This window comes from Sphaerodactylus townsendi, linkage group LG03, assembly GCF_021028975.2.
Source record: "Sphaerodactylus townsendi isolate TG3544 linkage group LG03, MPM_Stown_v2.3, whole genome shotgun sequence".
In the NCBI taxonomy this organism is placed as follows: domain Eukaryota; kingdom Metazoa; phylum Chordata; class Lepidosauria; order Squamata; family Sphaerodactylidae; genus Sphaerodactylus; species Sphaerodactylus townsendi.
Genome location: NC_059427.1, coordinates 112,066,186 through 112,082,688, shown reverse-complemented (window position 1 = coordinate 112,082,688; position 16,503 = coordinate 112,066,186). Strand labels below are relative to the sequence as shown.

The following is a 16,503-nucleotide window of genomic DNA, read 5'->3' as shown; positions in this document are numbered from 1 at the left end:
TTGTTCTTATGTTCTTATATTCTCTTGCAGTGGGGCAAAGTCATCCATTTCCCACCCTATTTCTGGTACCATTTAGCAAGTGAGATAGCTAATGTACAGAGGGAGCAGGGCTTTTGTATGACTAAAAGGGGATGCCCCCCTACAGCTCAGAAGAGTTGCAGGCGTGACCTAACCAGGCTGGATGACTTTGCCCCTCTGCAAGAGAAGATGCCTTCATGCTAAGTCCAATGCAGTGTTTGGATTTATGCCCTGCTATTATCAACTGTAAGGAGTCTCAAAGTTGCTTATAAACTCCTTCCCTTCCTCTCCCCAACACAGACACCTTGGCAGGTAAGTGGGGCTGAGAGAGTTCTCAGAGAACTGTGTCTAGCCCAAGGCCACTCAGCATGCTTCTTGTTTGGAGCAGGGAAACAAATCCAGTTCACCAGATAAGAGTCCGCTGCTTGTGTGGAGGATTGAGGAATCAAAACTGCTTCTCCAGATTAGAGACTACCCCACCTACCTCACAAGGTGTCATGCAGCCTGCATGTAAATTTGCAGAGCTGCTGTGGGGAGGGGAGTTGGGTCTCCCTATCCCCACAGGCAGCTGTATTTTGGGGGTTCTTTCTTTTAAAAACCAACATTTTTTTGAAACCTAAAAAAGCTAACACATTGGTTCTACTTTTTTGGCAGGGGAGGGGGAGGGGGAGGGGGGTTTGAAAACTTCCAAGTTTTTTAAAAGCCATACAAAAAAATCACCAAAAGAAATGCTACACACCCATAGTGCACAGCATCTAGTGGCTGGAACAGACAGCAATTTTGCTTGTGCTACTTTTGCAAGTCTGGATAGACTCACTCTCCTACTTCCTCACAAGCTACAGATCTCAGCAGTCAGGGACCTGCAAGGTCTTGCTCTCCCTTACAGAAAGCCACTCTACTACTTCAGTGTGGGCAAAATACTAGCTTCCTGTCACTCAGCTCAATTTCATTAGGGTTTCACAACCTGAAGGCAGACTTGCTCAGCTAGTGGGACTCAGATTTAGGTGAAGGACTCAAAATACCAGAGTCTTTCTTGAAGTGACCAGGAGGCCCTAGCTGGTCCTCCTGGCATACCCAAGCAACAACAGTATGCCACAATTACAGCATAGCCACATTTTTGAAGACAAGGGTGTTTTCTCAACCCCCAGGAAACAAAGGCTCCTCTATGACCTCCCTATGTCAGGGAGCTCAACAGAATACAAGAACAATAACAGAACATCTTCATCATGTCCCTCTGGTCAAAGAGACCTTCGTTCTGCAACCTGATAGTGAGGGCACAGCAACCATTGGAGATCTTCCCAATGGACTATGATATTTGTCAACGGGTCCTATGTTTTGGGATGGGCTCTGCCCCTTTGCATGGATGACACCACACAGCTAGTCAGAAAAGGTCTCCAATCAGTTTTGGCTGGCCTGTTCAATCTACCAAGCTACTTGGATGGTTTTCCACTGGCAGACTTGAGCAAAGAAAACAGTACACCTACTGCAGGTATATTAGGGGTTCACCATTACCTCCAGTTGGAATGTATCAGAATGAACTCTTCTGGGTGCCAGGTACTGACTATTCATAGGTTCCCTGTTCCCTCACAGAACACCCACATGTTAGACACAGTTGGTTACAGCCCTCCCAAAACTACCTAAGAGGTAACAGTCTGCATATCTCTGAATTTCTGTTGACTGCATTCTTACCCAACAAGGGAAAGACAGCATCATTGTTAAACTGAACCAGATACATCAGCGCGTGCATTTCCTTGGCTTAGGGCAGTCTTCTCCAATCTCAGAGATTACTGCATTTTTTTGCTAGAGTGCCCAGTACATATGCAACCCTGTTTACCAAGGTATCCATCGCATACATAGGTATGATACTGGGCTTCATGTTTGGTATTCCATACAAAGATACCTTCCTCCGCTGATGGAGAACAACACAACACTTATGTAAAGACTTCTTCTCATCGGTGGATTGGAAGATATCCTTCCCCACCCTAGTTGGTGGAGGAGGAATTGGAAAGGAACTCCCTAAGTCTCAAGGGACACAATTGTTTTTCTTCACTTTTTCAGCCATATAGTATCTCTAGTTACAGATTTTAGGGGGTGGGGGTAGTTTTCTAACAGCTTTGATCACCATCTGGTCGTGGAGTGGTTGGGGGGGAGTATGTACAACTTCCCTTCATAAATGTGACAAGTTTACAGCATTAGATAAACACATATCAAGAGCAATCCTGAAAAAAGCTCCTTCCTCATCCTCAAGTTGAAACTGTATCCATTGGTGCAAACCACATTCATTCAGAGCACAAAATAACAGCAGACACATGTTTTGTGCAAAAGCCACTGTGTCCACATTAAAAGATCTTTATTTTTGGACCATCTCTCTTGTTGAACCACAGGATGGCAGTCACCACAGAAACCTGATACACTGTCCTAGGGAAAACATGCCTCAGAGATTCTGAATAAATAAAGCTACAAAGCCCAAGTTATGTACAAACATCTTAGGCAAAGATATTATGTTTACAAACCTATATACAGTAAAACAAATGTAAACAGTCAATGCAGCAAAGGATGCACAGGAAAAGGGCAGACAAAATCCAAAACAGTGAGTGGTACATTTGCCCCCTCCCCCTTCCCCCAAGCCTGCCTTGGCTTTGACTTCCTCCTCCTTCCCTTGCTCACAAGCAACTCACACAAACCAGACCAAGCCTATGCTGGTTTCTGGAAATAAAACAGGCAACACCAGCTGAATGGGATGAAGCTGACAGAAAAAGAATGGTAAAACTGGGATAAGAATTATCCATTTGAAAAACCAGCAGCTTTAGTGGCAAAATATATAATTGCACACCTATGTTTCTCATGCTCCACATCTAGCTATTTTCCTTGGCCCACATCTCAGAGCCTTAGCACGGGTGCTGGGTCAGTTCCCAGGACCCCTCACCTACATCACTTGCATTGGGAGTGTGGAAGGGCCATTCTGTAAATACAAGTTCACACTGAAACCCGTGTGTACCAGTTGGACACAGAAGTCCAGGCCTTCTCCAACTGCTTTTTAACACGAATAGATTTATTCTGGGAAAGAGAAAGCAGCACAGAGGATCTTTGTATGCTTAAATGTGAAGTTTGGAGAAAGCAGTGTGAAAAGGTGGGGGAGAGGCGTTGCTAAGGGACAAGTCAGCATCAATGCAGACCCATGTGAGCAAACTCACAAAATTGGGGGGCGGCGGCAGACAGAACAAGGTGATTTGGGCAAGTGTGACTCCAGCATCGTGTGAGACATCAGCGGTGACCACGTCAAAGAATGTCCACGATGGAAACAGAAGAAAATAGACTGTATTGACGTAAGGAGTGCTGTATGTGTGCTGGGATCTTTTCCAGGCAGCTTCAGAGTGATGAAACATCCATTCAACTCCAGCAGGGGGCACTAATGGAAAAGTATTGCAAGCAGCTCTTTCCTTGTTCCTTCCAGAAGGAATTTCAAGTCACAATGTGGCCTTGCAATTGTTCATACACTCAGTGGGAGCATGCCCGGTGCCGATGAGGGTCTGGAACCTCCTAGACCTGGTGGCGGGCCCTGGTCAAAGCCATTGACTGCCCTGTTGAAAACAAGAAGCAAACAGACAAAGATTGCACCCTCAGTTACATTTCAGCATTGGGTACAAAAGTGAACACATCTCCTAAGGCAGTGATGGCGAACCTTTTCGAGACCAAGTGCCCAAACTGCAACCCCAAACCCACTTATTTATCGCAAAGTGCCAACATGACAATTTAACCTGAATTACTGAAGGTGCTCTTAGTATGGAAAAAACACGGTTGGCTCCAAGACATACACATTACTTGGGACTAAGCTTGGTGGTAGTTGGTGGCTTTGCTTTGAAGCAACTGTGCAACGCTTCCAACGGGTGAATCATGACCCTAGGAGGGTTTACTCAGAAGCAGGCCCCATTGCCAGCAACCAAGCTTACTCCCAGGTTTAGTTCTTCACCTGAAAATCAGTAGAGTTTAACAGCGATTAACAGGGTTACCTACACTTCTTCCCCAAAACTAGGTCTTAGGTTTAATGCTAATAACCTCCCTGAAATAATTACACTATTATCACATGATGAACTCTGTGCACGCATGCCCACAGAGTGCCATAGGTTCACCACTACTGTTCTAAGGGCTACCCACTCATGCAATACTGCAGTTCCGTCTGCCACAGTAAAAGCTAAAGACAGAGATATCACTGGGATGTTGTGTGGTTTCTGGGCTGTACAGAGATATCAATTGACACAGCCAAGATGGGAGAATCCAAAAATTATTGATATGTCTGGAATCTATATGGCAAAGAGATGTGGCAGATCTTTTCCCAATCCCATCCTCTTTGAAGAGTTCAAACCAGCAGGACAGCAGTAAGCTTAGAAAGCTTTGCCCTTGGGCTCAATGGAACAGAATTGTCTCCTGATCCAGAGTTTGCCCAAACAAAGGAGTCTGCAACAGACATGTTGCCCCATTAAGATGTCTGTAGCCTTACCATATAATGCAGCATTGTGATAACTTGTTGTTGTCCTGTGGAAGTTGCCATGTAATGATCTACCCTCTACCCTGCACTCTCACACAACCCCATGGGCACACATCAAACTTATCTCTGTTCCCATAATCTTGACTCAGATCCCCATTTAGTACAGATTCAAAAGTAACCGATGTAGTAACTGCTACAGTCCCCCACTGCCAGGCTGCACAGGAAAGGAAAACCCTCTACCCTTCCCCCACTACATCTTACAACAAAAGCCAAGACAGATCATTAGGATTAAACAGATCACGAAGAGAGATTTTTCTTACTGTGCAAAATGACCCATGGATAATACCAGTGGGGTTGAGGAGGTTTATACAATGTAGGCATTTTCAAAGTCATAAGTAAGGAAAACAGTGATTCACGGCTTCCAGATTAGGTGAATGTGCTTTTGATACTTCCAGTCTTTTTTCCAATTCCTGAGGAATGTTTTTTTTAAGGCAAGAGTGAAAAAGGACAGAACTGGGTAACAGTGGGAAAACATGTTGGGATTCATGAAGTAGAATCATGTGCCGAGAACCAGCTCGTATCCTGGCATTTTGTTTTGTACTATCCAAGAGTGCCAGGCCTATTTTTGAAAAGAGGAGTCAGATGTCAGATTGAGCACAGGAATTTGGGTTCAGGCATTTGCAGCAAGATCAATGTCATGCTCTCAGTTATTACAGGGCCTTAAATTCTGTGATTTTTCCAGGTATCTTAATGTGGGTTAAATCTGCAAGTATCACAACATTGAAAGGAGTCTTTCAACAGTGCTTTATTTTTTTTTTTCTAGTATGTGTTTAGTTTCTAGCTAAGCTTAATTCTTTCAGTCAGAAACCAAAAGTACCCTCCAGTGAAATCCAAGTTATCAACACGTTCTGCCACTCACATGCCTGGTCATATGTTGGCTACAGGCTATTCCTGTTTACACTGCTGACAGAAGATGTACCACAGTTATGAATATTAACTTACAAAGGAACTGGACAGAGTAGAATCAATATGGTGATCTGTCTTGGCCAGTAGTTATGACTCTGACTTCCAAGTCACCAACTCTAGTAGATGCTTTGGCAGCAGGGGGTTTCTGGATTAAGCTAAAAGTGAGCCAGAAACCAGACCAGCCTGAGGCAATCAAGCCTGCTCACTCCTATTAAACCCCTTTAGAAACTGCAGGGCTAGCCACACAAGGGATTACTAGGTAACAGCCAGGAGCTGAATTACACATCTTTTGGTTGCTCAGTTTCCTCTGTAATTGGCCAGGGCAGGTGAACCATTAAAGTCTCCTATCTGCAATGCATGAGGGATGACAAATCTCTCTTAGGACCCCCTGTGGCATCACAGGTCAAGCTGCTCTTTTCGCCTCACTCCAAAAGCAGAATCACCCATCTTCTTCCAGTTGTGTGCCACTCATTCTATTCATAAGGCATGCAAGGAGGACAGTCCAACAGAGAAGAAGCACTGCTCCAGGTGTGACCATGTGTCATATAAAGTCAACATGGCAAAAATTAACTTGAAGTACAGCACAAGATTAGTTTCTCAGCGCCATGCCCTCCAAAGTCAACGCATGTCAACAAGCACTGACCAAACATCATGCCAAACAGATGCAGTTACCCATGACATTTGTAGGGAATCTGACCTAGCCAAACAGAAGAATGGAAACAATTCAAGTAAATGCACCACTAACAATAGAAGCATATTCAGAAGCCACAAAACTCAGAGCCACCAGTGAATTTTGGGAGGCTATTTAAGAACCGGTTCTTAAGCCTACAGGGAAAATCTCCCAAATTCTAGTGAACATAATACATAGCACTGCAACAGCAAGGTTTGGCTTACCCAAAGTGAATCCTGTTTGCTTTCTACCATATTTTGGGAACTTATTAAAAAAGTGTTTTATTTCCTCTTTCACTAATGGCACATAGAATTGTGCCTACATATAAACATGAATGTAGATGCATTCACATTCTGATGAAGGGAGATTTGACTCTCATAAGCTTACATCCCAAAGATCTTGTGGTCTCTTGAATTACATCAAGCTTCTCGCTATCAAAGGCGAAAACAGCCGCGCCGGCGGCATTTCGACTGTCCGCGCATGGACGCAAGTCCTGGGAACAGTTTTCAGGCAGCTGGCGCCACAGAGCCGCTTGGCGCTCGCCGACTTCGGTATCCTCGGGCGCTTCAGCACGCCGCCGAGGCCTGGGGACACGCGCCCCCTGGCCCTCGCGTGCCTGCGCTCCAGCGGCGTAGGGTAGGGGGGCGAAGTCCCCAGGGCCTCGGCGACGCGCTTGCCAGAGGCCCGACAAGGTAAGTGCCGGGTGGGGGAGGCGGAGTGAAGCCGCTGCCGTTCGCTCGCAGTGCAGCAGCTTCACGGCGCTGCTTTCTCTTCCAAAGAGCTGGGAAGCGCTCTGGGGAAACGCTGGCTTCAGGCCGGGAGGGCGGCGCGGCTGCGTTGCAGCTGCGCCCCCCGTGCGAATGGCGGTCTGGAGACGGCGTTTTTACAGTCTCCAGGTCGCCATTCATTGCCCGTGCGGAAACAGCCTACTTGCTGTTCTACTGCCAACCAACAAAGCTACCCTCTGAAGCTTTATATATTACTGGAAACAAAGCTAGTGGAGTCCTTGGAATGTTTAAAGGGGACAGATATTTAGAAGTAGTTGAATACAAAATTATCAGAATTTAAGAAAGGAGGGGACCAATGATAAGCTAATACAAAGCAGACCAAACAATTTTCCATGGGCTGAATTGTGCTCTGTAGATGCTGTTGTTTCTTGTGCTTTCTGGCTTGATTTAAACTACAGTGAAAATAATTAAATCACCCACTGAGCTGGGCAAGTCGATCTAAAGAGCTCAGAGACGACTTCACACAAAGTAATTTCTTGCTTATCAATATACCAGACATGATATTTTCTACCTTGAAGAAAATCACCTTCATGATCAAAGCTCTCTTTCAGATCTCCATCTCTACTGATATTCTCCTAGCATTAACAACTACAAATGCTGACAGTCTCATGTACATGTATTCTGTATACGTAATGTTGGACAGCTTTTCAGATGTCTCTCAGAAAAACGGTACTCTTCCCACCACACTGATCTGGTGGGCCACCTGGTTCTCCCACAGCCTGGACAGCAAAATTGTGCAGACAAAGCAATAAGCACATCAGCAGCAAAGCCAGCAGTACAGCAATGAGCAAGTTACCTCAGTCAGTCCCACCACCCAACCACAGGTTTTTCATAAGGCAGCAGCAGCAGACAGGGTCGGGTCCACAAGCATACGTGGCTGATTCAGGATCCAGCGACAAGTGGGGGCAGGGAGAAGAGTACAGGGGCTAGAGAGAGAAAAAAAGAGGGGAATAGGAAAAGAAAGGGCATGCCTGAACTCACTTTCTGTGCCACAACAAACTATAGCTCAGCCCCAGCCAGCATTATTAGAACGGGAGAAATGGCAGCCAAAACACAGTAAGCCAATGGATGCCCAACTCTATGGAAATAGTGCATAGTTTGGTAGAACGGGGGAAAGGAGAGAAAAAGCAGCAGCAAAGGAAGAGGACTCTTATACAAGAGCCACAGAGTGCAAGGGTCAAGAGCAGAAACGACTGGGGAAAGTGTCCACTGATGTTACCTGCACACTTCTGGGCTGTTTGGATACCTCTAATCCTTGCTGCCCAAGGATCTGTGTGCCTGTGTTTATGGCACACGCTGTTCTCCTGATAACTCTAGTTTACCTTTAGACAATATTTTAAAAATATATCAGGTCACACTGTTAAATAACACAGAGATCACCTAACCTAACCAGTACTTAAAAAGGAAGGACTACAAATGTCCAACAATACTGTTCAATATTCATTTTACTCTGTGCGTATTGCTAGAGAGCACAATACAGAGGTCTCATCTACATTAAATGGGATAGAAGCTGGCATCCAGGGACAGCAAAATGAACACTGAGGATTAAACAGAAGGAAGTCTAATGGTTGCAGAAATACAGGCCAAGTGCACTGTACTGGTTAAGGAAATGCTTTGCAAAAGGAAAGTGCCTGGGGGAGAAATTTCAAGGAGAAGTTTGGATGGTGTAAAGAGAGGTGAAAGAAAACTGGGCCAATGTAAGATGAGCTTAGACACAATGGAGAACAGAGAGGGTAACACAACATGCACACAAGCCTTGAATGTTTCTTGGGAGTCAAGAACACCTTACACAACACAAAGCAGCCAAGGATGTAGATGGAACAAGAATCTGACTAATCAAAAATGACCCTTCCCTTGCTGCAATCTGCTTATTGTTCACAGCATGGCTCAAAATAGCAAGTGTGAGTCTTAAGAAGCTTGTCACAGGATTTGAGATCATGAACTACAAGCAGCAGTTCAGTCGATATTTCACTGCTGTAGTGCCAGACTGCACATCAAACACCCAGTACAATCGCCACATGGGACTGTAGGTCTGCAAGCCATTTCCTATCCATTTGTGAATCTTGTAGACATAGGCTTGGTCAGCAAGCTACACAGAAAACACTATTCAACCAGGCACAAAGCTAGTTAGCAGAGCTTTGACACAAAGTTACCTGGAGGACACAAGACTTATTTGCGCTACACAAGATAAATTTCTGGTTCTGGTGGGTTTTCCAGGCTGTGTGGCCATGGTCTGGTGGATCTTGTTCCTAACATTTCGCTTGCATCTGTGGCTGGCATCTTCAGAGGTGTATCACAGAGGGAAGTTTGTGATACACGGCCACACAGACCGGAAAACCCACCAGAACCAGTTGAATCCGGCCGTAAAAGCCTTTGAAGATACATTTCATTTGCCTGTGTCTGCTTTCACTAGTTTCAGCTAGTTTCACTAGCTTTCACTAGGGGCAAAGTGCAGGAAAGACAAGGAGCATGGTTCCACTCCATTTACAAAACCCTTACATATCCAGAAAAGAGCATCTGCAATCTCCCAGCCTATTCCATGGGATGTTCAAGGAGGAGAAAAATGGATACTTGGCAGGTTTGACCAATGACAGCTGAAGAACATGCCTGTCTCTCACTCAAAAGGTCACTCCCACTTTTATCCTGAGATGGGAGATGGGGAATTAAAGCATGAAACGCTGCAGTCCAGGCCTAGCAATTATGACTGCACTATGTACTGTTGGAGGCATGTGACCATATATGCTATCAATACTTTCCCTAGTTTAGGAAGACACTGGAGACCACAAAAGGACTCAGTGCTATTTGTTTTCGTTTCCTACACCAGCTCAGGTTGCCATCCTCAGAGATACAAGTTTTATATTTCCTGACTTAGCAGAACATGGCAGGAAGAAAGCCTCCATAAACAACGTGGAGTCTGCATACACAAGCAAGATGTCTTTGGTCAAAGATGGAAAGTTTCTGCCTGTTAGAGTGCAATTCTGCAATCCATCTCTTAGAAGTTCCAAGGTCAAACAAAACTTACGCTTTGTCGTAGAACGTTGTATGCCCTGAATGACAGAACTTCATGCCATTGCTGTTGATCATGCTGCTGTTTATATTCCCTGAAACATAAGATTTCCGTGATGCTTGGTCTTTTGCAAAGTTTCTGCAAGCAGCTAGTTTGGATTCCAAGGCCTGAGAAAAGAGTAAAAGACATACCTATTAATTGGCCTTCATGTAGAATAAAGAATCAGCATTAGAAGAATCAACATGATAAAAAGCTTGAGCAAAGTATCAGGCAGGCCATCAATCACATTACATTCTTAACAAGAATTGCCAGGTTTCATGGTAGGCCATAGAGTGAAAGCTACGTTTTTCAAAAGATCAGACTATGTAATACAGAACTTTCAGAAATTGAAGCCAATGCTTCTCATTATCCCTCAAAACTTTCAGAATACTAGCTGCAGCTGCGTTTTGTAACCTTTCAGCAAACTGCTTGAAAAAACTGGGAGCAGCTAGTAAAACATCAGGTAAAAGAAAAGTCCTGTTGGATCAGACCAAAACTCTATTTAGACCAGCATACGAGTTCTCAGTCACCAACCAGATGCCTCCAGGATCCCACAAGCAGAAAATGAATGCAAAAGCAACCCTCCCCCATCAGTTTGCAGTACGACTAACAAAGCAGAACAGAATGATTTTCTATTGCATCTGGTAGTGCTTGATGTTCTCTTGATTTTATGCCTAATAAAGGTTTTGGAATTGGAATTGGAACAAAGCAGAACATCCATGCTTCACCCAGCCTCCTTCATACATACGGGAGACAACTGTTCCAATAACCAAGTTTATACAGATTGATTGTAATTCCCGCAAATATTTTCTGATACAAAAAGTTGCCTATTCCCTTTCATTTCTCCTGCTATTTCATGTTACACTTATACTACTAAAACATACCACCTGTTGCTGGCTTTCATCTGATAGAACTGTAAACATTTGGCTTTCAGCTCATACTAAAGATATCCAATCGTGTGATAGCATATAGGGAGCATGTGAGACCATATTTCAACATATCCAAACCTGAACTCTGTATGGTTCTTACCCCCACTTTTCTTAGGAGATCACCCACAATGTTGAGTGCAGATATCCTGGCAGATGGAGTGAGAGGACTGGTACCGAATCCGTTGGGAATAGCTGCAAAACAAAATCAGGTTTTTAGTATTTTATGCTTCTTATTATTTAACCCATTGCAATATTCTTATATTTTTCTTTTTTCTGTTATTATGCCAGTAAAGGCTTACTGTACTGAGAAGCAGGGAGAAGTCATATTGGGCTAGAATTAGTGACCCATCCATGTGGATTCTGATAGTTGCATATCTTCCCCACTTGCCCCCACCTCCCCCTCCCTCAGCAGTCCTTTGTGATCCCAGGAAAGTTTAATACCAGAGTGGCAGCACCAATGAGAACAAATAGCCATGTGGATTGGGAGGCTGCAGTAAGGAGAGAAAAGGGGGCAAAGCCATCTATTGCTTCCCCCTCTGTTAAAGGAACTCTGCTAACAGAAGAAGCAGGAAGGGCAATTTTGATCTCTTTTCTCTGCAGCCTTCGAACCAATGAGACTATTTGGCCACACATGTGACCATGTGTATGCAAGAGTTACATTATAAAACAACTCTACCAGTTGAAACATTGCCTGTAAAAAAGATTACTTTCTCAGAATGAAAACAGCTGAGGCTGGATTAGTGGTAAATGGCTGGTATGACTGGAGTCACCTGTGGGTTAATGAGGAAAGTCAGTGAAGGCAAGGGCAGGTGGGGGAGGAGGAGGAGGCCCTGGTTCTTTTTCTCAGTGTGCTGAGAGGCTTGGTTTGTTATGAATTATTTGCTCCCTCCTGATTATCTAAGAGGACTTTCTTTCTACTGTTCCAGAATTTTAAAAAATCTGTTTGGAGGAGTCAGTAGTCTGCTTGTTATGTGATCTATAGAGTTACTGAAAGGCCAGAACGACAGCCTAGACTGATACACCATGTGAATAAACTTCCTAGGTGTCAGAAAGGACTGATGGGAGCAGTGATGAAAATCTGTGATCCTTGCACTGGATCAAATCTATAGATTTTTTTACATATGTAAATACCCCAGAGTTCATTGGGAATTCCATTCAGAAAAGTAGAATGGAGACTACTCCCACTCTGAGACTCCACATGCCCCAAGGAAATGGCTGTCATATGAAGTATATAGCGTAGTTGTCCTCCAACTGAATTTGCAAGATGGCAGCAATGCACTTCTGAGAATGGAAGCAGATCCAGCTTCTCTTCATAATAATGAGCCATCTCATCACCTCCCAGATAAAAACCATTGGGGCATCTGCAAGAACATACCTATATATGCCAAAAATAAGGCTGTGCTAAGCTGCCTTCCAACATCAGCATCAGACCATGTGCGAGTGTACATAACCCAACACCATCAGTTCCCTGAATGTTTATCTCTTAACCCAGATATTACATGGGGTAAATTTTTGAAACAAGAGTAACAGAGACAAAATGGAAGCAAGACACACAATGCACAAAACAGCAGTAATCCTTACACCTCAGAAGTTGCCTCCAAGTCTTTGGGCCAATATTTCAGAAGTACTAAAGCTGAAGTTATGCAAGAGCTTTTTAACTGCTATACACCTGGGGTCTAAACAGGGGTATATAAACTCCTTCACAACCTTTACAGCACACATGTTTGTTTAGTCTACCTTTGGGTGAAGGAAAACTGTTCTCACAGCCTTTCCCAACAGGTGTTGCTGGCAGAGATAGAGAGGCCTGGACAGCTGAATCCATCTTCTCACAGTCTAAAGTTGGAGAACTTGGGGCTGATTTCCGAGTTACTTCCTGCTGCCTTTCCCTCACTGCCAGTTCTTGCCTTAAATCTGTAGGGTTTGAAGAAAATTTTGCAGACTTATCCCTTATTGAATACAGCAATATCAACAAGATATTCTACAGAGGAATCATTGAGTCTGTCATCTGCACCTCTATAACTGTGTGGTTTGGTTCTGCAACCCAACAAGATCGACACAGACTTCAGAGAATAATCAGAACTGCAGAAAAAACAATTGCTGCTAACCTGCCTTCCATTGAGGACCTGTATACTGCACGGGTCAAAAAAAGGGCTGTGAAAATATTTACTGACCCCTCGCATCCTGGACATAAACTGTTTCAACTCTTACCCTCTAAACGTCGCTACAGAGCACTGCACACCAAGACAACTAGACATAAGAACAGTTTTTTCCCAAATGCCATCACTCTGTTAAACAAATAATTCCCTCGATAATGTTAAACTATTTATTATATACTTATTATATAATTACTGCACTACTTTTTTCATCATTCCTATTACCCATCTCCTCCCACTTATGACTGTATGACTATAGCCTGTGCTGACATTTTATTTTATTTTATTTTATGATTTTACATTTTATGTTTTCATTACTACTGATTGTTTCCTGATTGCTTACTAGACCTATATGACAATCATTAAGTGCTGTACCTTATGATTCTTGACAAATGTATTTTTCTTTTATGTACACTGAGAGCATATGCACCGGAGACAAATTCCTTGTGTGTCCAATCATACTTGGCCAATAAAGATTCTATTCTATTCTATTCTATTCTATTCTATTCTATTCTATTCTATTCTATTCTATTCTATTCTAAGCCAGAGTACCTGGATACTATCTCCAATTCTTCCCAGAACACGGGCCAAATCAAATCATAGAGTAATATGAAACTCACACAGGCAGAAGCTGTGTGCCTCAATGTCAAACCCTGAAGGGCTTCATTTGATTTAGAGGTTCAAGTCACCAATAAGTAATCATACGTGTGTCTATACAGAACAGAGACAATAGTAACAGTATTTGATGGTACACCAGTTTGTTTCAAGGGGTGCCGTCTCCTCCAGGCTTCCCTGCTTGAAGAACAGCGATGCATCTGGACATTAGCTGCAAAACTAAAGTCAAGAGTGCCAACAAAACTGGATGAGGTTAATACTAAATTCAATTTTTCTCAAACTAGATAAGCAGCTATAAATCACACAGTACCTCTTGCTTCATCCTTCAGTCTTTGTACAGAAACTAGCAAAGATTCCTTGTCATCCAGCTCACTTTCCAAAAAAGCATTTCTCTCGATAGCCTGATTCAGCCTTTGTTCAAAGTCTTCCAAGGACACGATTGTAGCCCTAGAGATAAACATCCAGAAGATATAAATCTTCAGTATGCATTTAGGAGTGGGGAAAGCAGCACAGTGAGTACTTGACAATGAAATGGTATGTTTGGGAATATACCACAGAATAAGCCAATCCAACAAGCAAATTTAAAATCTAGGGACCAAAAGAAAATGAAACAGCTGAACTCTGCACCATGATGAAGTCACACAGGGCCAAAGCTGAACATGCAGTTAAATCTCTTGGCCAAATCCACAATTATCTCTAAGTATATAGCCAGACATAGTTCTCAAGGTCTCAAATCAAACATACATATTTTTGTACATATTTGGCAAGTATGCCCTAAGTATGCCCTAGAAGCAGGACTTTCTAGTTTGAGACACTCCTGTCTAGAAAAATATGCCAAAGCAGGCTAATTAATTTAATCTCATATTACCATTTTCCTGTGGGCTCTACAAGAACAAAAACTGTCAACTATTTTCCTGCAGCACATTCTGTAGGATAGTCCCCAGCCCAGGGGAAAAATCAGCCCAACATTGGCCACAGACAGTACCACAAATTCAAAAGGAGGCAAATGTGCTTGCTGAGGAGCGCAAACTGGAACCGAGCCAAAGGGGAAATGATATTTTTATGTTATTATTTATTGCTTTTGTAAAATATTTTTATACTGCCTTTCCGCCCAATTCACGGGCCCAAAGGCAGCAAACATTTCAGTCATTAAACAGTACTTAAAGTACAAATATACATATTAAGTCCACACCCACTGGTGCAAACAACTTTAGAGACAGGCAAGTCTTCCAAGGGAAGGGGCTTTAAAGTTTCAGTGCCATGACCAAGAAGTTGCCACCGCATTAGCCTCAAATGGTGGAGCACCAGAAGCAGCTATCTTGAAGACAGTGGCAGTGATCATGCTGGCTCCAAGCCATACAGGGCTTTAACAGTCAATATCAGCACCCTGAACTGGACACAGAAGCAAGATGGGGACCAGTGTAGATAGAAAGGGACTGGAGTGATATGGTCCCTATAACCTATCACAGTCAATATTCTGGCCACAGCATTCTCTGCCAACTTGTAGCTATCAAAAAGTATTATTTATTTCTCTAAGTGGATTTCTATCCCACCCTTCAAATACATCCTAGGGTGGGTTAGACAGTCTAAAACTACATCCAATATTACAATAAAATCAACATTGCAATAAAATAAAGCATCACAATAAAAATATCATATAACAATTTAAAAACTCTTTAAAACATACCTAAAAACAATTTCTCAGTACCCAAAAACCCACTCTCTCCCTCCCCTGGTACAGGTAGAGGGCCAGTTCCAAGAAAGCCAATGGTCTAAGGGTAGATGGCATCAATCAGTCAAATGCCCATGCAAAAATGGTCTTAACCAGGCACCAAAAGGGTATAATATCAGTGCCTGTCTGATCTCTAATGGGAGGGCATTCCATAAAGTGGGAGCTATTGCAGGGAAAGTCCTCCACACAGCCCCCACCCCCACACTTCAGTGGGGGAAGGTACCACCAGTAGGGCCGTTCCCTGCCCCCTGTGACCTTAGCACCCGGGGCAGTGTATATGGCAGAAGTCACTCCCACAAACTGTCTGGTCTCAGGCTGTTTTCAAGGGCAGAACCATAAAGAGTGCACTTCAATAGTCTAATCTGGCTGTTACTCAGGCCTGAACTACAGTGGCGAGATCTTTCCTTCCAAGGAAGAACCACACTTTCTTTAACATGGATTGAGTTTGTAGAAACAGCAACAAAATTTGTTTATATTTCCTGCTGAACAGTGAGGTAGCAAAGTGAATACCAAGTTGATGTTTGTAGCATACAGAGTGACTTCAAAGCTGCCAGAAACACCAGCTGAGTAGCAAGGCAGCATCTATGGAAGCATCTGCCTCAGGCAGAAAACAGATTTTCCAGCTACCATCAACATTAAGACCATTACCTTTTGGCACGCTCAAGGTCATCATTGGCTTGCTCTAGTTCTCTCACATATTTATGCAACTGGTCTTTAATTGTCCGTGTCTGACTAAGGTCATCTTCCAACAAAGACACTTGCTTGTAGCTCTGTGAATACTGATGCTCAAGCTTCTCCTGAAAGAACAACAATGAATTAAAACAGTCCCTATGAAACCAACTCAAAAATTTAAAGATATTCCTGCCTTCCCTTAGACCATAGGTGTCAAACTCAGGCCCTCCAGATTTTCCTGGACTACAATTCCCAGCAGCCCCTGCTAGCATGGCCAATTGCGCTGCTGGAATGGGCTGATGGGAATTGTAGTCCATGAACACCTGCAGGGCCTGAGTTTGACACCTATGCCTTAGACCATTTCATCCAAATGAGCAGTCATACATGCAGATACATTTAGTGGCTAGTTAAACAAAAAGACAGGCAAA

General features: G+C 43.5%; 1 protein-coding gene across 5 annotated transcripts in view; it reads right to left on the bottom strand.

Annotated features, from left to right (window-relative positions):
* Nucleotides 1–2,330: 2,330 nt before the first annotated feature.
* Nucleotides 2,331–16,503, bottom strand: part of NDEL1 (nudE neurodevelopment protein 1 like 1) — a 38,986-nt gene continuing 24,813 nt past the window's right edge. For 2 of the 5 annotated variants that reach the window (XM_048489946.1, XM_048489947.1), the window contains exons 4-10: nt 16,052–16,200; nt 13,982–14,118; nt 12,641–12,814; nt 11,004–11,095; nt 9,951–10,102; nt 7,725–7,854; nt 2,331–3,599 (exon numbers count right to left, since the gene is read on the bottom strand). In XM_048489946.1, the coding sequence (XP_048345903.1) occupies nt 7,758–7,854; nt 9,951–10,102; nt 11,004–11,095; nt 12,641–12,814; nt 13,982–14,118; nt 16,052–16,200 (801 nt within the window). In that variant the 3' untranslated portion in view covers nt 2,331–3,599; nt 7,725–7,757. Of the gene's footprint in view, nt 3,600–6,142; nt 6,168–7,724; nt 7,855–9,950; nt 10,103–11,003; nt 11,096–12,640; nt 12,815–13,981; nt 14,119–16,051; nt 16,201–16,503 lie in introns of all 5 variants that reach the window. The other 3 variants (XR_007243954.1, XM_048489949.1, XM_048489948.1) reach the window with 3 other exon arrangements.